Source organism: Chenopodium quinoa, unplaced genomic scaffold, assembly GCF_001683475.1.
Source record: "Chenopodium quinoa cultivar QQ74 unplaced genomic scaffold, ASM168347v1, whole genome shotgun sequence".
Classification (NCBI taxonomy): Eukaryota; Viridiplantae; Streptophyta; class Magnoliopsida; order Caryophyllales; family Amaranthaceae; genus Chenopodium; species Chenopodium quinoa.
In genome coordinates this window covers 2,375,245-2,397,579 of record NW_018742292.1, presented here as the reverse complement: position 1 = coordinate 2,397,579, position 22,335 = coordinate 2,375,245, and the positions used below count along the sequence as shown (strand labels likewise).

The 22,335-nt window shown below is 34.3% G+C and overlaps 2 protein-coding genes across 2 annotated transcripts; one reads left to right on the top strand and one right to left on the bottom strand.

Moving 5' to 3' along the window:
• The first annotated feature begins 217 nt into the window (after window positions 1–217).
• Window positions 218–2,898, top strand: LOC110686411 (beta-1,3-galactosyltransferase 7-like). Its single transcript, XM_021863024.1, has 9 exons — window positions 218–351; window positions 505–563; window positions 915–1,147; window positions 1,347–1,410; window positions 1,504–1,576; window positions 1,693–1,813; window positions 1,940–2,027; window positions 2,302–2,427; window positions 2,552–2,898. The coding sequence occupies exons 2-9, from the start codon at window positions 529–531 to the stop codon at window positions 2,802–2,804; spliced, it is 993 nt and encodes a 330-aa protein (XP_021718716.1). The 5' UTR covers window positions 218–351; window positions 505–528; the 3' UTR covers window positions 2,805–2,898.
• An 88-nt stretch (window positions 2,899–2,986) lies between these two features.
• Window positions 2,987–21,582, bottom strand: LOC110686400 (translation factor GUF1 homolog, chloroplastic-like). Its single transcript, XM_021863015.1, has 22 exons — window positions 20,950–21,582; window positions 19,976–20,152; window positions 19,546–19,632; window positions 15,593–15,649; window positions 15,452–15,517; window positions 15,135–15,197; window positions 14,415–14,459; window positions 14,192–14,292; window positions 13,707–13,803; window positions 12,244–12,315; window positions 10,879–11,033; window positions 10,705–10,762; window positions 8,339–8,419; window positions 8,164–8,250; window positions 7,770–7,841; window positions 7,536–7,670; window positions 7,351–7,424; window positions 7,051–7,138; window positions 5,693–5,770; window positions 3,775–3,850; window positions 3,488–3,528; window positions 2,987–3,316 (listed from the first exon to the last, which is right to left on the bottom strand). The coding sequence occupies exons 1-22, from the start codon at window positions 21,199–21,201 to the stop codon at window positions 3,221–3,223; spliced, it is 2,058 nt and encodes a 685-aa protein (XP_021718707.1). The 5' UTR covers window positions 21,202–21,582; the 3' UTR covers window positions 2,987–3,220.
• Window positions 21,583–22,335: the final 753 nt, after the last annotated feature.

Below are 22,335 nucleotides of genomic sequence, written 5' to 3'. Positions count from 1 at the left end.
AGTACGTACAAAGTTACAAGTAATAGTATGTATTTTTATTATTATATGTGTGACGAGTCATATAAGAAATAAAATAATTCACTTCCCATATTATTTTCTTCCTACAGAAGAGCATATAAATGTTTTTGCACAATGTATGCAACTATATATTTGAATTTGTATATAAATACAGATTTTACTAATTTTTTACTACTATGTATTATTTTGTTGGGTTTATGGTTCATGAATTATGAGGATACAAAAAATGCGTAAAAGCTTATCTCTTTACAATTTCTAAATTACAGTTCTAACCTCGCATCAAGACAAAAGCATCTTCAATTAAGCTATAAAAATTGCGCATCAGATGATGAGGTAATTATGAAAATTGAAAAATAGATTTTGTAACTATTATATTTCGTTTAACTATATTTATTATACTCGAAAAGAAAATAAAAAGAGAGAGACCAAAGAAAGGCTTAGTTTTTTTTCGAAGAGCAGGACTTAATTATTTGATATATTTTGCAGAAACTTCAAGAGGACAAAGGCATAATGGTACACGTACGCAATAATCAGAAAGCTATCATGTGAGTAATATTTAGTTTATTGGAATTTTTTTACATATCCATAGACACACGTTAAGTTACAAAAATAAACATTTACTCCATATTATGAATAAAGAATTATTTATTTTTAAAGTTTTATGATAAATTGATAATTTAATACTCTTAATTATTATAATTAAGAGGTCAAACTTAACCCGCTCATCTATTGATTGTAATTAATTCTAAAAATTGTCTAAAACCGCTTTTATGATAAATCGGATGGACAAGTCCTAGTGTTGTCTTGCAACCCATTAATAACTCTGGTTACATGTTACATGTATCATTCCATTCTATTATACCCAAAGTGTTCAAACTCTTGTGAATAAAATGCAGATCATTGGACAAGAAAATGGATGCAATTAAAACAAAGATAAAGGGAGGGAAGCAAAATATAAAGGATAATAAAAGATTAAGCTCCATGACCAAATCGATCGACACTCTCTCGTTGAGTGATAACATGACAACAGAAGGTAGACGACAGAAAGTGTTTATTGTAATAGGCATCAACACAGCCTTCAGCAGCAGGAAAAGGTGTGATTCTGTTAGAGAGACTTGGATGCCTACTGGTACTTAATACCATTCAGTCATCTTATTCTTATACTTAAATCGTTTTTACATAAAATAGCTACATATGTTGTTCAATGCGTTGCTAGCTTGTCAAGGAATGATAACTCCGTCTCAGAGATGATAAAATTCCAGCACCCATACTGCCTAACGGGTATCTTGGCTCAAACTAACATATTGAACTATGCTGTTCCTTTTCAGGATTAGACTTGTTGAAATTAGAGAAAGAGAAAGGGATTATCATCCGCTTTATGATCGGCCACACGTATGTTTTTACTCTATAAACTTTAGGGAGTTTTACAATGATGCAAATCCTGATGTGAAATAAAACAAATTCTACCCTTTGTTTGACACATAGAGGTTCAGGTAATGGAGTTCTAGATCAAGCTATCGATGAAGAAGAGGCTCAGCACAAAGACTTCCTTAGACTTGTATGTGTTGATTATAATCGCCGAGTCCTTTTTTTTTTACTAAGAGGTTGTTTAAATTGGAAAAGGAAAAAAAAAATGTTACAGAACTGACTAAATATACTGATTGAAACTCACAGGATCATGTTGAAGGTTATCTGGAGCTATCTGCAAAGACGAAAGCATTCTTTAGTGCTGCTTTCGCCAAGTGGGATGCCGAGTTCTATGTTAAGGTTGATGATGATATTCATGTTAACCTGGGTATGTGTACATTCAGTTTCAGATGATTTCTGCTACTGTATCTTAGAAATTTAATCTTGAATTCATTCAAATTGTTTTAGTTCTGTTATTTGAACACAGTCTCTAATTAGGTTAACTAATTTTCAGGTACGCTTTCTGCAACTCTGTTTCGCCACCATATGAAACCCAGAGTATATGTAGGGTGCATGAAGTCTGGTCCAGTTCTCTACCAGAAGTAATTCATCTGATTTAACTTATATTCATATTATTTTAGTATGCCATGAAGTCAAAAGCAATGAAACATAAACAAACAAACCAAGAAAAGGAAAAGAGATTAAGCAAAAATGGTGATTAGAATATAAAAGGTCATAATACTCGCCAAAGTTAATCTCACCTGCACACTGCACCATAATGAAAGTTCAAAATAACAAGCTTAAACGTGGTTGTAGCGAAAGTATTGCTGCTCTACATAGCAAAAATTTATGTTTCTAACCTTGTCATGTTCACAGGGGAGTTAAATACCACGAACCCGAGCACTGGAAATTCGGTGAGATAGGAAATAAGTACTTCAGACATGCAACAGGGCAGCTTTATGCAATCTCCAAAGACCTGGCTGAGTACATTTCTATCAATCAGTAAGAACGTCACAGAAAGCTAATTCCATGATAAATTTAAAGTGCATATAGATGTGACAACATTTACGCTTAGTATTTTTCAAGTTAAAAGATGACAGTTTACCTTGATATCCTGATATTCCAGGGAGATACTGCACATGTATGTCAATGAGGATGTGTCACTCGGGTCCTGGTTCATAGGCCTTGAGGTTGAGCACGTAGATGATCACAGTATGTGCTGCGGGACCGAAGATTGCCAGTGGAAATTGAAGGGAGGTGATGTTTGTGTAGCATCATTTGATTGGGAATGCAGCGGGATATGCAAGTCGGTGGATAAGATGAAGGATGTACACACCAAATGTGGTGAAGATTCAGAAGCTCTATGGCATGCACTCTAATAATAGTGAACATTAATAAAGTGTTTTGAGACCCAAAGTTTCTTCTCCTTATTGGGTTCACCCTTAGATTTATTGCAGTACAAGTAACACAGCTACTTGGCTACTTAGCATTACCAAATTACACTTTATACTGGAAACTGGGGTACATAGAAAAGCAATAGAGGTGATAATGCACAAAAAGCTACACAGAAAGGGTTGATATTATTGTTGCCATTAATCCATTATACAAACATAAAAAATGTACAAGTTTTTTCAAACTGATGATTACAAGGAATTTGATTTGAGTTTCTGAAGGTCAACAGCTAACCTAATAGGTTTTACATCTTTTGGAGGATATAACGCTGCTGATCAGTATAAATTCTACATGAACAAATGGTTTTCGCAACTAAAATTCTATACAAGGTATACAAACCTGATCATACTACCTCCTTTTCAAGCTTCAACACAGCCATAAATGCTTCTTGTGGTACATCTACTTTGCCAATAGACTTCATTCTCTTTTTTCCTTCAGCCTGACCAAATGAAACATATTTGTAAGTAAACAAGAAAGTGTCTTTTGATCCTGCCTAAGCCTCAAAATATGATTGGAGGGAGTAAAATTATAATTAATTGACAAATTATAATATTACTCTCTCCAATCATATTTACATATATTTGAAGGGGGAGGGAATCAGATGAAGTACCTGTTTTTTCAGCAATTTCTTCTTCCTTGATATGTCACCACCTGTTTAATAGCAAAAAAGATTAATATGATAAATCAGCCGAAAGCAAACAGTCTGCACTATACTTGAACAAACACAATGAACAAGTGGTCAAGAAATTGCTTGGAGTTTTGATCCTGCTTGAGGCTCAAAATGTTTTCTTAGATTTTACTGAAAAATAAAACTTTTTTTTTTATCATTATTTTTCTATAGGATACAAAGTAAATTATTACTACAATTCCAAAACAGAACTACAAAGTTTGCCTCACCATAGCATTTGGCCAATACATCCTTTCTAATTGCAGAAATAGCTTCACTTGCTATAACTTTAGAGCCTATGCATGCCTGTCAGATGTAGCGCAAATAGACGAAATAGTCAGTCCCTATTCATATCAGACAACAGGGTATGTTTATGACAAAAGAGAAATCATCTTAGTTAATAAGTAGCAGCATAACAAGAGAACCAAATTATATAAGGGAACAATTTCTTTGGAACAGTACAGCAATAAAAGCAGGTAAACAAAGTTCTCATAACCTCACAGACAAAATGACAACAGACGATACATGATTTTGGCTTCCCAATTATGCAGCTGAAGGGCTACATATTCTGTTTGTCAGCAAGATGATTAGGAAAATAACAGTCTATTATACAGAATCCAATAATGGAGTCTTCAATTTAGCATGCACCAGATGAACAAACCTAACCCGGCCTAAAACTCATAAGAAAATAAAACACCTGCATTGTTTTGTCACAAAGGATCTCCTCAGAAACCCCAAGCCACTATCACAAATTCACAATATTATTGTAAATCATACCAACCAGCATTATTTTAAGGAAGCAAAGAATCATTTACAATTGAAGAAAGAAAACTAGATGATATTTATTTCAACAAGAGAGACCCAAACAGTTCTAAGAGAATGCGGAAAGTCCACACCAATTTCAATGAAATGATGAGAAGAGGTGGGAGGGTGAGAAGCAAGGGTTTGGATATTCTAATGCAGATCCTCTTCTAATAGCAAAGATAAGATGCCATTACTTAAACAAATATGATGTTTTTTTATACTCTTTTCTCCTTTTATTTGAACTGAACTAAGCAAGTAAGCTAGGTCCTTTCACTTGTTGAATCAAGGGATCGTCCTTCATGCCTAGTTTTCCAAGGTAGCATAAAAGTCAGATTTTGATCTGTAAGTACTTTAAAACATTGTTACCAGCAAGTTCAATGACATACAATGAGAGAGTCTCAAATGCATTTTTTTTCTATTTAAAAGTAAAAAGAATTATGACAAAAAGGTCAAATAACTATGGACTAGTAATCTTCCCCCACATAGACAAAACACAATGACCAATTGCATAGAGTCACCATGGAAAAGTAAAAATGTATCAAATCATGACAATTTCCTTTTTCATGAATTTTCAGCTTATAGTTGAGATTTCATTATTTTTACCAGAAAGGTTAATAATTTGGGAGATGGGAGATGAATGGATCAAAGACGAGCCTCATATCTAACTGATATCAGTTAAGACTGATGGCCAGCCTATATAATCAATCAATGATGATGAATCTATGCCATGCCACAAGTTTTTATGTTTTGACTGCTTGTTTAGCAAACTTGGCTTTCAAATTAAAAGATCAAACATTCTCTTTTCTTTAAATCCTATATCAGGAAATGATTTAATTAAGGAGCCTATTACGGAAGCTGATCAGCCTGATCATTAGGCACACAAAAAGAGCAGCTATAGAGGGCCGTATCATCCCTTCAAGGGTCCAACACAGCATATATTCCAGGATGTATGGTCGTATTTTGGGTCCAATCTAGTCAAAACACAATACAATTATACAGCCCTATTAGACAAGTCTGAGTAAGAAAACCTCAGTAGTTGATACATAAATCCCTGAATATGAAATGATTTTATTAAACTGAAAGCAGTGTCAGCATAGAATCACGTCTCCATATAGCACTTAGCACAAGAAAACCAGACTGAAGAAAAATAAAATTTGATGTAAAAAAGTTTTCATGCACAACGTGAAAAGCACTGCCAGACTTATCTAAGCAATGTATAAATGAACCCAATCTCAGTTTGTTTTGTTTATTTCTACTTCTTCTATAGATTTCTTGGCTTGAGATTGTACTCTTCTAGAACATCATGAACAGATACTTTCTCCAATGGGAAGATGTGGAACTTACTTGAATAGGTACTTTAAACATCTGACGTGGTATAAGCTCCTTCAACTTTTGAGTCAAGGCCCTCCCCACACTGTACGCCTGTTGAGGAATCAGAATACAAATCAGTGATAAAATTCAACAGACCACACACCATTCAGATTTATAGACATAGAAATTTTAAATTATCTCTTGCATTTAAATTATCCTACATCTCTACTCTTAAAAATAGCTTCATCTTTCATCACTGCTTGTTTACTGATGCGGGAGTATCTTCATTGTAAGGTGGTCAAACTCAAAAGGGAGCAACAGCTCTAATCTTGTGTCATTAGTTGGTTAAGCTCAAAAAACCAATCATTTTTGCTGAGTTCATCAAGATTCATCAATTTGATACTTTCTCCTTTAAATCTCCTCTCTCTCCATTCTATATCCTTTTTAACCTTATGCTCCATTAGAAGTGCATCCATCTCTTTTAATGTCTACTAAGATGTTTTTACAATGACTGACATTGTGTTTTGGTCTTTTACTCAGCCACATGTTGCAACTACATACCTTGTCAGTTCCCATGACCATCTTTGTATGTTCATAATATGTTTGTCCCCTTGCACTGAGGAAATGCACTAACCAACTTCAGTTCAAGCAGTAAGTTCTATTGGCAAAGTATGTATTACAAAAACTTCATCAGGTCGCTCAAGAAAGAAGCACAAAAGTTGATGAAGACCTTTGAAAGTTTAATGGTGGATACCAATCAACCTTTTAACTCAGCGAGTTTTCCTATTTCTTTATTTGTCTTTATTATCTAATAATGCTGGAGAGAGCCATAGTGAACTTTCTTTAAATTTCAATGCTGGAGAGAGTATAATGAACCTTCTTTAAAAAATCACTTCTACAGTTATCCTCAATTATAGGAACTAGGTTAGTTGACTAATTTATTGGGAAAGTGGAAAACATTGCTTTTAAATCTAATCTTTTTAACAGTAAATCTTCTATTCACATGTTCCCAAGTCTCCCCATGACTCTTTATTTCCACAAGTGTCTTTCATTGTAAAAGCCAAGGTCATGAAGTATAACAGTCCTTTTCATGGACACCATGCTTTTCTAGGAACAACACTAAAGATAATCAACAAATCTGGCAGCTGAAAAAGTGCACATTTCCCAACTCTTATGCCCTAAGCCTACAAGAGGAAAGTGCTACAAAAGTAACAAAAAATTTACTCAAATATCCATTAGTAAGGATAATTAGGGATATTAATACCCAATCTACACTTGAGAGAGAGAGAGAGAGAGAGAGAGATGGGGTGGGGGATCCAAAGTGCCATTGTAGATTCAACAAGTGTCAATTACAGAAATACCACATATAAATCTTGAAAGGACTTGATTACCTTATCCTTGTGAACAATAGTAGCCAAAGGATCCACACGATCACCATTTATTTGAATATCAAGTTTAACCAAATCGCTTTCCCTATATCTGGCAATTCAATGGAACACAAAGTATTAGCAATCTTATATCTGTGATGACACATGATAATCATAGGGTGAAAAGACAAAACTAGAGATGTTTAGGCCTTTAGGGTATTAGGGAAAGCACCACTTGAAAGCTTAAAAATCAAAGAAGTCAGAGTAATGACTAATAAATTAAAAAAAAAAAAATCAAGTTTAATTAGAAACAGTAATCAGTACCCCACAAAAGTGTACTCCATGCTGGCATAACCCTTACTCCTGGACTTGAGCTGGTCAAAAAAGTCACCCACCATCTGTGACAATGAAATTATTATTATTATTACTATTATTATTTAATTGACAATATCAAAAATGAGAAAGGGAGAGCAAATAAGAAATCGACCGATTTAATTTAAGAAATCTACCTCCGCCAATGGCATTTCGTAGCTTAACGATGCTCTTATCTCAGTAATAAATTTCATTTCTTTAAATTCTGCCCTTCTATCTTGAGCCAGCTCCATCAATGGACCAATATAGTCTTTTGGTGTAAGTATTTCAATCTGCATAAACCATATTGGAATAGAACTTGATCTTTACAAAAACAAAAATGTAGCACATTTCATATAGAAAACAAATTGTTCAGGTAAACAGAAGAAAACCTTAACATATGGCTCATCAATTGATTTCCGTTTTCCAGGTTCTGGAAGTAGAGAAGGATTGGAGCATTCAATCTGAATAAATTATTACAAAATGAATTAAATAGAAAAGGTGACATGGACTATTTGAAAATTTTAACTCAGATTTCACCCTTCAAGAACCCTAATAATGAAAAAATGTAAAGTAAGAAATAAAACAAAAACCTACAAAAGACAAAATTCTCCAGCCCATATCTTGGCCCCTTCAAAGAAAGAATAGCAGGAAAGAAATATACCGGCAATAGTAGAATTGCAAAATCACCTTAGAAACAGCAGGAGACTAAAATTTATGAAATAATATGCTATTCTACAAGTGAACACAGCAAAAAAATCCTACTGAAGTTCAAAGTGCAGTTACCATTTCACCATCTGAACGATTCACTCGATATACAACACTTGGGGCAGTAGTTATTAAGGACAAATTATACTCTCGTTCCAGTCTTTCCTGCATGATAGATAAAGTCATTCTCTCGTTTACACAGCCAAATATAGTCCAATGCATAAAAATCAACCTTTATAGAGAATCTAATTACCTGAATAATTTCCATGTGCAGAAGACCCAAAAATCCACATCTAAACCCAAAACCCATCGCAGATGAGGTCTCTGGTTCAAACTGTAAAAATGCAAAAATTTGTCAGCAGCCTTCATTTGGATATCACACCCGGCACCCACTTAACCATATGTAACAAAATGCTACTAAAATTTGAAGATAAAATCTGCTTCAACAATAATAACACTTAAACAGTTCCACGGGAAAAAGAGTAGGAAGATGAAGGGAAATGGGAAGCATAACTGTTGGCTCAAAGAGGGAAAAAAGGCATCCTTCGTAGATAAATATATGCATTTAAAAAGAAAAGCAAATGTATATGTAATTTAGATAATAATATATTATTAATTTATAATTGTTATTATAAAAATGATATAGTTATTTTTAGCAAATTCCTATTATAGAAAATAAAAGGATTTAGAATAATAATTTAAGTGAATGTAAATGAAGAAATATGATGGAAAAACAGGAAGAAAATATTATAGTCTACTGCGGTAAAAAAAAATGGCAAGAAAATTTTAACCCAGGAGATGGCATTGTCATTTTTAACACGCTTTTAGTATAGGTTTATAGATTATTTGGCAATGATTTAAACTTCTAAATCCTTTTTTTTTTTTTTTGTTTTGTAAGATATGGGTTTGTGTATTTAAGTAGATCAATACAAAATTAAGTGAGTGCTCAATGGTAGAGCTCCCACCTACAAATCATTGACTATGTTACTTCAATACGTCCAAATATATAATGGCCTTGTATGAAATAAAATAATATAAATCTGGAGTGTAAGATGATCCGACGCCATGTTGGACACAACACCCAAATCCAAGTTTGGGTAGCATAGCCATTAAGTCTAGTGATCCAACTCTTATTACACCTAACTTCAACATTGAGACCTTGAGTATTGGGGTGGTTGTTTTCCTCTAGGTTAAAACTTCCTAATTACCAATTGGGTTTTCCTAGTGGGTTGTGTTACCCTTATTTCCACCCACATCAAGGGTTATGCCTTTTGGGGACGACAAAAACAATCTAAGCCTCAATCCCAACAAGAACAACAACAATCTAAGCCTCAATCCCAACAAAGGAATTAGCAACATGAGCTAAGATATTAAGTCGTACTTGCCAATCATGACCTTCTCTTTTCATTCTCTTTTGTTCAATGTTATTCCTGCAAACCAAACTTCATCGAGTCATTATTGGTCTTCCCTTGCCTTCACTGAGATCCTCTTATACCAACTCTCTTTTTTCTTACTGCTGTGTCTTCTGATCGGTTCTCCCTAATTTTATCCTCAATTTCCGCAACTCCAACTTTCCTCCAAATATCTTCATTTCTAGTTCTATCCTTTAAAGTGTTCCCACATATTCATCTTAACATACCCATTTCTACTACTCTCATCTCCCTAATATAATTTTTCCTTTGACCCATATAACAATGCTGGTTTGATAGTTATCCGACAAAATATTCCCTTTAACTTTAAAGGTATGCTACAGACACGCAATAGCCCTGCTCTCCAGTTAAGCCACTGATCTTGTGGGTTACATCTTGGTAAACTTTTCCACTCTTCTGTTAAACCAACTGAAGGTATTTAAAACACTCGCTCGCTACATTCCATGTACTTGGCTTGCTCCGACTTAGTCTAAACTCCCAACATGCTAAGTTTTGCCTCCATTGCTCTAATTTGGCCATTCACCCCAACTCTAGTCTCATCCACCACACAAGATCATCTACAAATAGCATACACCAACTCACCAAGGCTTCTCACCTTGGATAGATCATGCTTATTCATCAAATACTGTTGCAAAGGGGTAAAGAATTTAACAGTGTTGTATATTAAGTGACTCAAGGTGTGACTCATGAGTTTTATACCTCGACAGTTTAAGCAATAAGCAATCTTGAGCGTCCCCTTTGTTTTTATAAAGAGGTACCAAAGTGATATTCCTCGCCTGTGGTATCTTATTTGTTCGCCAAAATCTTGTTAAACAAGTCCGTTATCCAATCAATACTGATTTTTCCCAAACATTTAATAGACCAGATAGATCTAATGATAATCTTATTCATCTAAACAAAATTATCTCCTTATTGTATAAAAATAAAGTCATTAGAGTAAGTAGCTCCTTAACTAGAAAAGGATGTACAGATTGTAGTCTCTACCAAAAAAAATATGTTCCTCTCAACAGTTTTAATGAAACTGTCCATGAAGCAACGAGACAGCTAGCAACAATTTCACTACTCTCCTTAATTAAACTTAGGAGAGTGGTGAAATAGTGAGCGTTATGAGTTAACAAGCAGCTCTTACTTAACGAAAATTATACGAATTAAAATTAAAATGTCTGAAAAAGTCACACTTTGAGTTCACCTTTAGGGAAGCATCATTAAGTTGCAGCTTTTCCAAGGCATCACGTAACTCTGGAAACCTGCAGCATAAAAATGGGCCATTACTATCACCGAGAAATAGAATTTAACTAATTTCTAGCCCCCGATATAATATAAATTTTAAGATATTGCATTTAGGATGATAAAGGGTTATTACTGATCTGCATCAACTGGAAATAAACCACAGAAGACCATGGGAGTAGACTCCTGATATCCAGGAAGATGTTCCTCTGCCTTGCGGCCATAATGAGTGATAGTGTCACCAACTCTGGCATCTGCTACTGATCTTATTGAAGCTGAGAGGTAACCAACCTGTAAATAAAGCAAGAAATATATCAATCACTCTTCAGAAGAGGAAAGTAAATCCTTCAAACACTATGAATGAATACAGATAGATGTTAAATACCAAATGACATAAGCAATAATAACTTTAGACCTAGTATTGCAGATAACAACAGATGGGAGCCAATAACTATTCTAGTAAAACTACAAATTCTAGTATGAGTACAGCCAATACACATGAAACTATTGAGACTTTACATGAACAGAGCAATGAGAATCCTTCTGCAACAAATAAACCTTGATCTTTTTAATTAATTCTCCTTCCCTTTACTAGACCATTGTGTTCATCAAACATAGATATTACCCCCAGTTCCAAAAAAAAAATGAAGTCAAAATTGTATATTCAGGCAACACAAAGTTTGGGAATAACAAGAATTAAACAGTATACATATTAATTTATAAGGGAAAAAAAAAAAAAAAAAAAAAAAAAAAACAACACTGTCACGAGCAAGAAGAGTGAAAGCAGGCTGCAACAACTCAACAAACTATCCTAGATCAAAAATCCTATTTCAAGCAATACCTTAAAAAAAATTGAGATTTCGTATAGTATTGGAGTTAAACAATTACATTTGAAAAATGGATCACTTGCATCATAAATATTTATAAAAACTGTTATACTAAAAGTTTGAAAGAGTCTATTTGATCTTGTATTTGTAACCCCAAGCCTAATTTCCTAGATCCACCATAGCCTTCATTTCACCAAATTCAAGCAGCTTTTACACAGTTGCACCCTAGTCACTCTACCTGTCTAGCCCATAAGGAAGAATAATTATCATATGACCATATGATCAAAGGTGTGTGACTTGCTTCACCTAGCCTACCTTTACCGTGTACCTTATAACTAGGTTCCAACAGCCCTAATGTCCTCAGTGTGCCTTAATACTTTTAAAATACTCCTGCATACGTAAGGTGAGCCATTACGGACAAGAATAATATTTTGAAGAAGAAGAAGAAGAAAGAATAATATGATTAATAATGACATACACAAGTTTTAAATATGAAATTTCCCTCAATTTCAGATTTAGGAAGGCATTGGAGCACTGACAAGATGTAAAGATACTAACATAGCACTTTAAAAATGCAAGTTATTGGAACTCAGCAAGGAAAGTCCAGACAGAAAATTTAAGTCGTATAAGACATAACCAACTAAACAGAATATGGTTCAGCTGTAGTATCCTACCTCACCAGCATAGAGTTGTTCGACTTGCATCTGGTTTGGAGAAAGAACTCCAATTTCATCAGCAAAGTAATCCTGGGAATCAGATTAGCCCCTGCATCAGCGTCCAGAAATGGGTATCCAAAGCAGTATAAGAGCAGCTAACATACTTAAAATCAGTAAGAATTGACATGTGAATGCGTCTATTATTATGCTATCTAATTTAAACCTTTTAGAACCATAAGAGGATAATATTACAGCTTTCAATAATTATGAGTCAAATCAAATGTCTCTTTAATCTACTTCTCACTTGTAGCAAAATAGCAAGCCATTCGTATATCATGTAGGACTGAAAAAAAAACAGCTTCTAATTAACCTAAAATGAAGATGTAAGTATGCATAAAGAGAAGCAAAACTCTTCAAAGATATGAGGTAACATTGCGATGATATAAGGCAACGTCGCGACAATCTGGATATAAGTCAAGTTTAGCTGCTGGGAAGGGCAGCCAAGCCTAATTTATTATTTTTTTCACACTTTTAATTCTTCATAATGCTCTAACTCAGATTGGAAAGGCAATATTGATTTCATTGAATTTTCATTTTAGGAATTGGGTTGAGGGAGGGAGCTTAAATCAATGTTGGGATGCTAGGGGCATGCTTTTTGTCACTCCTTGAGATCAAGTATCAAGCTAGTTAGGAGATTTTCTGTAGCTCTTTCTCAGAAAAAATATAGAGATCTCCTCAACCTATGTCCACCCAGTCACCCAGATTTATTAATTTAGAGATCTAAGGCCAAAAAGAAAAGGCAAAGGCCTGGTGTGGAAGACTAATTAGAAAGGTTTAACAATAATGGCACCAGGTAGGAAGACTCAATAAGCACATCCCAGTATTTCCACTGATACATGGACCTTGTGCATAGGAAGTAGAAAGTCAGGGAATCATCCATCTCACATATTGAGCAGGTTATAAACACTTCTAGTGGGTCATTTAAAATTGTTGGAAAATGGTGGTGTATCCCTCGTATACTTGGATTCAATTAGCAGATCTTGTTAGTTTTGGGAGTGTAGTGGACTAGTGGTTCATCCCTCATGGTCCTCTTAAGGGGAATTGGATAATAAAATTGTTCCACCCTTCTACCAGAGAAAGGAAAGGGAGAAACGCACACATATATTAATAAGAATAACTTATGAGATTTCTACCAGCCGAGGCCTATGGACATTAATGTCCAATGCTTCAAAAATCATAGGTTCATAAGGCATCACCATGCTTAAAGCTCAATTTTTCTTCACAGGTTGCAATTGAGAAGTGACAGGGTGATAAGGCTCAAAGCAAATAGTCTCTCTCTCCCAGTGTTGTGAAATTTCTACAGTTTTCCTTGTTTTTGATGCCCCATTGGGAATTCAATTAAATTTTCTTTCCCTTGAAGCCTAAAACATAATGTCTCTACAGGAACTAAGGCAACAGGAACAATTCAAATAAGTACTCACCTTTCCGCTAATCATGAAATAGATTCGGTCACCTTTCTTCATAGTCCCATCAATTACTCGAAAATATGCAATCACTCCCCTATACGGATCATAGTAACTGCAAAACACTTTGAAAGCAACACATTTACCAAATAATTCAAGAATTTTGAACTGCAAGGGAAAAGTAAAAATGGCAAAAAATAGATGAATGATTCAATAAATCAAGAGACTCAGAGCCAAAATGTTTGGCAAGAAAATTGTTTTCATGTCAAACTCATGATGGCTCATTATAAACCAAAAGCACCAAATTTGTGAACCTGCCAGACCTAGTTTTACAAAATTGCAAATTATAATACACATTATAGTCATTATATGATTTTTTCTTACATTAAAAACTATTACACCCAATGATACTGCCACCCGCCCACAACATCATTATAATCCCCAGTGACCAAGCCATTGTAATAAAATAACATACAAGGTACCAATGAGTCGAGCATGGTTACCTATCAAATATTAGAGCCCTTAAGGCCTTTGAGGAAGTATCAGGAGGTGGAGGAACCCTTTCAACAATAGCATCAAGAATTTCAGTAATGCCAATGCCCTCCTAAACACGAGATATTCAGCCATTATTATGACCAGTAATTCCCATATTGATATCTAATTATCATTTCAGAATGAGAGCATGATGGGATTGTTAATCAACCATAAGAAACATTTTTTACTGACCTTTGCAGAGCAGAGAATTGCATTGCTACAATCCAATCCAATTACCTACAAACAAAGAAGTAACTTATAACTAAATATATCTTTATTCAAAACTCGTTGTTATCTATATTTAATCATAACCTTACAATAAACCTTTGTGACCTGAGAAACATATTTGATGCGCACAATGCTCCCAAAATATGTCTCTTTTATTCTAAAAGTGTTAACTGATACCACTACATGGAATTATGGGATATACTACTACTATATACCGTCTTTACAAGGATTATGGCGTACCAACAAGGCAAGAAGAGAAGCATCATAGATAAAGATGGAGCAGATATCTGAGGAAAAAAATAGTCACACTTGCTTCGAGCAGTTTGGATCTTCAAATAAATATTAGTATATGAACCAGAGTTGACTGAAGCAACCAGAAACAGGAAGTGATTGCACTCAGTGAAGCTGGCTGGTTTCTGATCTTAAAAAAATTTCCAGAATACGGTGAAAAAAATATGAAGCTGAGCATTTAAAGCTTTATCAGAATAAAGGATTAGAGAAGTTATTGAGCAGCCACTCATGCGAAAGAAAAAGGAGCAAAAAGAATATATCCAAAGCTACATGATCAACAAATCCCTCGATTACAGCTTATATTGACACCGAGTGAATCAGTGAATGTCAAATAAAGATATAAAAACTGCTAAACGCCTAAACTAATATCTGCATTTTACCCTGTGAACTAACCTCCTCGATCTCCTTGGCAACAAGATCAGGATCAGCACCAGGTAAATCTATCTTGTTAAGAACCTGCAACAGGTTAAAAAGTTCACTGTCAAAGACAACTCTCATCCTATAAATCTCACCAAGACCAAAATTTTCAATAGAATCCAATGAGATAATGGTAACTTCAACAAGTCAGAAAATAATTTATATATATATAATACCAAGAGAGTGCAATCCAGCTAAATTTGAGAAAAAATATAGAAATCAGAGTATCTAGTTTGAAATAGCGTGATTTAGAAAAGGATAAACTAGTTATGAAGAGAAAGAAAATTACTCACAGGGATTACTTCTAAGTTGTTCTCCAATGCCAGATAAACATTGGCTAAAGTTTGAGCTTCCACTCCCTTCAAAGTAGGCCATAGACAAAATGACTTAATTGATGAAAGAAGTAAAAATTAAGTAGCAGGTAGGACATTCACCTGAGAAGCGTCTACAACAAGGAGCGCACCCTCACATGCAGCCAGAGATCGAGAAACCTACCTCAGAAGAAAAAATAAAATTAATTAAGCAGAAAATAAAGTATGGTCTAAGTGCACAATAATAGAGGATAATAAGAATCACAAAAAGAAACTACTTGGTAACAATCATTCAAGCTCAAAAGAGAGATTGAGCTCTTTATCACTAGACTGTAGACTCATGAACCTGACTTTTCTAGACATACAAGTAATTAATTTTTCTTTGGGGGCTAAATAGTACATTTTAGAGTAACTTTATTACTAAAATTATTTTCTTGATTAAGTAAGAACAAATACAGATCACAATAGATTATGTCTTAAAGCAGCCATATGCTTCTGCAGCTCAGAGCACAAGGATACTAGCAGCTTCAGAAACAGCATCCCTTTGCCATTCAATTTTTTAAAGGTATGATTGCACTTAGCATACACTTAGACATCTTAAACCCCAAACCAGTCATACTGGATGATAGTAGTTAATGTTTTGTGCATGAGCATGCTGCAGTTTAGATGTGACAACTGACACAAAAAGGGATCTTCAAGATGTCTATTGTTTCATTGAAAAATCAAAGACAATTTGCAAGCGAACAGCAATCCCTCCGGTCTTCAATTTTAAAGTTTCCTACAGAATAGAAGGACAGTAAGAGAGAACCTCCACAGCTCCACCCAGGTTATCCTCAAAGAATTATCCACAACTAACTAATGTATTCAGGTATCAAATATTGACACACACTATAATACATACAGCTATATACTTCATCTGTCTTCTTTAGTTGTTCCACTTAGACCTAACACTTTTTCCAACGCACAACTTTGACCATTAATATCTATAATTATCTATTATGGGTTGTAAAAATCATAAAAAGCTGACATTTCGAAATTTACGTTTTGACAAATCCAACAACATTCTAAATATTTATATTTGTCTTTATGATAAAAACAAAGTATTTCCACAAAAAAGCATAACCCACAAATTTGATAATTAACGCAATTTTGACTTATTCAAACAAAATTAGTTCATACACGTAGTTAACAAATAAAACTTCAAATTAGTTCACTACAATGACATAAGTTATAAAAAGATCTGATATACTCACATAAAAGTTTAGATAATATTTTCTCTATCTGTTTTACTTGCAGCATGTTGACAATTGCCAATATTCACAATTTTCGTTTGACCATCTTTAGCGATTAACATGTAAGGCAAATTACAGTCAAATGGGATCTTGTTAGATTCTTCTAGAGTCTCAATGCATATTTTCGTAACGTCAACTCTTTTATAATTTTTACTTAATGATAGATAAAGATATGATTGGTTAATTTTGCATTAGCACACGTGGAAGTCAAACTATAGCAAGTAAAAGAGAACAGAGTAAGTATAAATTAGCCTAAATTTAGATAAAAATATGTTAGCATAAGTTCAAATTAGATAAGTTTAGACAAAATAAGTTAGCATAACTTTAAATCAGACAAGTTCAGAAAAAATTAGTCAAATGGAACATATCTTAATCCTATCATTCCACTTGAACCAAAGCACCCACATAATAAAATTTATAGTAAACTTCCACAAACCTTACGGTATGCCTTTTTTCCCATCTGAACTTTATATACTGTATTGTGTGGATCAAAATTTGAAAATAAGATTTTGGTCGCGACCATGAGAACGATCAAAAAGTTGCAAAAGTGATGCGTTGACCACAAATTATGCCACAGTTGTCACAATACGGAAGTGATGTGTATATCCACTCCACCAAAGCACTCACATAATGGCAATTGAAGTGGACTGCCACAAAACCTTATCCTCAACTCCGTATTGTGTAGATCATGATTTTAAAATACGATTTTGGTCACAATCGTAGGAATGGTCACAAAATTGCAAAGAATACAGTGGTTCACTGATTACAGGCCATGTCACAGTTGTCACAATATGAATTTGATTCAAAGTCATTTATAGGATTTTCTAATAATTGTACACTATTTAAATTGTTAGAGAGGACTATTAATTATAAAAGGCTAAGAGACATTATTTGGGAAACATGGGAAATCTTTCACTAATCTTTAAACAGCAAATAACTTTTGAGTGAAACATATGAATTAACGTCCAATGCAAGGCTATTGGGGATTAAAATGTTTAATTCGAATGAGATTGCGGGTTTTTGAAACACCTCTTATTAAATTGGACGATTTTGGGTTTGGTCAATTGAAATTTGAAAATCCTTTACAACACAGCCAAACCGAAACTATGCGACCATATAGTTGCACCATGGTGTAGATGACTCCAGACAACAAAAGGAACAATCTAATGTATCCCAACCAAACCAAACAATCTCTACCAAAGAAACATTGTCGCGTGACAAATGACAATGCAAGCCCATATGGTTCCCTGTATCCTCACTAGCAAAACAAAGAAACAAAGAGTCAAAGAGTACACACCTAAAGAGATAAGGTTTTGAGTTGTCACTGAACCTACAGATAAGGTTATTTTCTAAACCAGCAATCTTATGCTTAGTTGTTAATCCATAAATACAAAACTAAAATTGGTGCACACAGACAAACAACATCCCAATGCTGCACAGACATTCCTTTGATTTCCTACTGCCAAAAAATTATATGAATTTTAGCCAAATTTTCACATCAATTCATTAGAGTATTCTAGATGGACATGAGGTCATTTTAACTTGACTCGTCAAATGTATTGGCACTGAAATCTGAATAGTTAAATAGAAGGGTTTTCTGTTTCCTAGGGTACACTTTCATCAACCATCTAAATTATGCCACGTTCACAAGAACAAACGGTGATTGGAAAAATATAACATAACTTTGAAAAAAGTTGTAGGAATAAACAAGTATTCAAAAAACACAATATGCATCCTGCAAATGATATACAGCCAAACCTCAAAGGCTCTAACTAGTTCGAATACAAATGAATGGAATAGTTCATTCTCAATTCAAATTCTTTTTTTACCATACACACTCAAAATGGTTAGCTCCTTAATTCTACTACTCCCTCCATCCCATAATATAGTTCCTGTTTTCCTATTTTAGAGATCCAAAATGTTGTTCCTGTTTCTATTTTTGGATAGTATGTAAAGACATTATACCCTCACCTTTTTTAACTTTATTCATTGTACTTTCTAAATTACCCTTGAATTTTGCACATGCATTGTACTTTTTTCCACTTTTTCTCTCTAACTTTTGTCTATAATTGTAGTTTTCACTTTTATTAATGTACTTCATCCACTTTCTCTTCCTATTCCTTAAATACCGTGAAAAAACACAAACAAGAACTATATTATGGGACGGAGGGAGTATTTTTAATTTTTTTTTTTTTTTTATCACTACAATTCACAAAATTGAACAATTATTGATGCATAGCATGGGATTAAAAAAGCTGGTCTAGATTTCACAAGGCTCTCTAAAACATACATCACCAAACAAATGCCCCCTTAAAGAGAGTTCTCAAATAGTAATATTACAATCCAGGGCGGATGGAAGGGATCCCAAAAATCACTAAAAGACGAAGATTCATACACTTGGTATCATAATAAAGCAAGACTTAGAAACAAGTTGCTAAACCACGATGCCAGAAAAAAATTATCAATATAAGTGAATAATTCATAATTCTATTTAATATAATAGCAATTTCACTGTATAGCTACTAATTGCAGCAAGGACATTTCACTCATACATAATTGCAGTTGATGTATAAATTCTTCAGGCTAATGTTTAATCTATGTCACATTTGGCAACATTCTGGATAATTTCAAAGGTTCATGTACAGTAGATGATGTGATGTCAGTTCTATTTACGGATAAACCAAACAAGGTGCAGCCACCACGGGGCAACAATAACTGCATGTTCTATAGTCTGTTCGTTGATCAACACAGCAACTAGTGAATTAAATGCCAGCTAAACCATACCTCATAAGAGAAGTCCACGTGTCCTGGTGTATCAATTAGGTTTAGACAATGCGGTTCATTATTATGAACATAACGCATACGTGCTGCCTGGGAAACATAGTAAACAAATGAAACATTAATATGAAGTATATGATACAATGGTAGTGATTACAAATAAAAAAAATATTACAATAGACAATACTTAACATTTAGGCTGAATTACTCTTAGCAGATCATAGCCTTTGGTTACTAATTTAGCATTTCAAAAAAATCCGGAGTTTAACATCAAAACTCATGGAGATAAAATAATCCAAGAGCTCATTCCTCAAAGAGAATGGAAATTTCAAAATAACATCACCCACCAGGCCACCACCAAAATAACTATACATACAAGAGATATAATAAACTTTTTTTTTTTTTTTTTTTGAGAAAAGAGAAAATAAACATCTACCTGGAGTTTTATAGTGATTCCTCTTTCTCTCTCCAAATCCATGTTATCAAGAAATTGTTCCTTCATTTCGCGCTTTTGGACAGTACCAGTCATTTCAAGCAATTTGTCAGCCAAAGTTGATTTTCCATGATCAATATGTGCAATAATGCAAAAGTTCCTAATGTTAGTAACCGGGACCTGCAAGAACAACCAATGCAGCTTTCAGAGACATTCATATGATTTATAAAGACAGACAAAATCTACATAATGTAAAAATGGAAAACCACCATGCTGCCCATAAACAACCAATTCCCTCCTCAAAAGAAAAGGAAAAAGACTAAGGAATCAACTAATTATGAGATTAAACTAATGGAACTAATTTTCATTTCCAGTGAAGTTTTTAGATTATGATGCACTAAACTAAAATAGCACACTAAACTGTTTACGCCTTGAATATCATATAACAGACACTTACTAAGAGTTACACGTTGTATTAAGGATTCATTTTTTGGTATCACACATTGACACAAGTAAGATAGTGTACATCCAACCCCATTCCCCTTGTCCGCCTAGAGTCTTAGAACAAGTTATCCAAATTTCAGGGTTATGTTGATTTCATAGTTGCACTCCCAAAACAACTTATCCAATTTCAACTCCATTCTATCTAAACAACAAATTTCAAAAAGTGTACCACATTATGAACTAAACATCCCCTCCTCCCACACAAGGGGTAAATGAGCCAATACATTCGTGAACAACTCGCGAACAAACCCGGCCCCCAACAAACAAAAACCAACCTGTTGTATTTTCACAATGAACACAAAAACCAACCATAAGCATAACAACTCGCAAACAAACCCGGCCTCATTTTCACCCTTAATAAACGCCAATTAATCTAACCAAACAAACAAAAACCCGCATACTATTTTAACATAATGAACACAAAAACCAAGCATAACAATAAATTAACCAAGATAATTTGAAAAAAGCAATACTTTCAAAAGACGATCTTGTCCAACTTTAGCAGCAAATTGGACGGCAGAAACGTCTTTAGAAGGGGCACCAGCAGTCTGAGAGACGACTCTAAGTCTGCGATTAGTCCTGAGAGTGGAAATTCGAGGTGGGTATTGGGCATTTTGGCGAGAAGATGAAGGAAAATTGGAGTTTTTAAGGGGGTAAACTGCGCCTGAATTGGCGGGCAGTAGAACAGTGAGACGAGAAATGGCTGTTGTAGTGGTAGTAGCCATTGGCGCCTCTGTTGTTGCTGCAAGGTTTTGTTAGTGTTTGTGGATCATGTTTCTTTTTTTCTCTTTTTTTTTTCTTTTCTTTTTCTCTTTATTGGTTTTGTTATTTTGGAGTGTTTTTGGTTTTGAGCCACAAGAAAGAATGGATTGGTTTTGAGTTGCAACTTGCTAGATGTGCAATATTTTAGCCTTCTTCCCCATGTAAATGGTGGAGGCAGAGGTGTCAAATCGGGTATTCAAGTCGGGTTTAGGTCGGGTCATGTCAGATTTAAGGTTAAATTCAAGTCGGATTATGCCGGTTTTTTATACTTACAAGTCGGGTTCGGGTCGAGTTGGGTCAAGTTCAATTCGCATTTTAACAGACTTTATAACTTTTCGGTTGCGGTTCGGGTTCGATTCGAGTCAATTTGGGTCGGGTAATGTTTTACGTTCGGTTTGTGTCAAGTCAGGTTACATACAAATTTGAAGCAAGTAAATTTCGGTCGGATGAACTTCAGGTCTGGTCATTCTTAGGGTTGAGTCAAATTTTAGTCTGGTCGAGTCATTCTTAGAATCGGATATAATACAAAGTAGAAGTAAGTAGGTCATATAAAAATTATAATATTCCGCTATTTCTATTTATGATAATGTTGATAACATTTTCAAATTAAATTTTAATTAAAAATTAAAGTCCACATCAGTTTTGAGTCAAAAAAATTTCAATGCGGGTCAATATAAGTTGGCTTAACGAGTAAGATGATTTCGGATCATGGGTTACTAAATGATCACTATGATTCAGATAAGTAAAAGGTTATGTTAGGTGTTTATTGTTTTAAAATTTAATCAAGTTGAGTGTTATTTCTAGTTCAGATCATTGTCAGGTCGGGTCAAATCCATTGTCGGTCAATATCCATTCGAGTGAGTAACTAGTTGTGACAAGTTATAATCAATTTCAGGTTCTAAACAAGTCGAGTACTAATCGGGTTCGGATCATAATCAAGTCGGGTCAAATCAGTTTTCAATTAATATCAAGTTGATTACAGGTTCGGGTTTAGGTCTTAAATTATTAGGTCCATTCGGTCATCAGTTAATGTCGGGTCTATTTCGGTTCAGGTTACATGTCACTATTTTCACCTATTCTTCGGATACGAGTCGGAT

Bases quoted from the DNA above. Each gene is read 5' to 3' on its own strand.
- LOC110686400 (XM_021863015.1), bottom strand. From the start codon at position 21,201: ATGGCTACTACCACTACAACAGCCATTTCTCGTCTCACTGTTCTACTG. The intron at 12,316-13,706 runs GTGAGTACTTAT...TCTGATTCCCAG, and splicing joins ATTTCATGATTAGCGGAAAG to GATTACTTTGCTGATGAAAT. The intron at 8,251-8,338 runs GTAATTAGATTC...TCTATCATGCAG, and splicing joins TGCACATGGAAATTATTCAG to GAAAGACTGGAACGAGAGTA.
- LOC110686411 (XM_021863024.1), top strand. From the start codon at position 529: ATGGTACACGTACGCAATAATCAGAAAGCTATCAT. The intron at 1,411-1,503 runs GTATGTTTTTAC...TTTGACACATAG, and splicing joins CGCTTTATGATCGGCCACAC to AGGTTCAGGTAATGGAGTTC. The intron at 1,814-1,939 runs GTATGTGTACAT...ACTAATTTTCAG, and splicing joins TGATATTCATGTTAACCTGG to GTACGCTTTCTGCAACTCTG.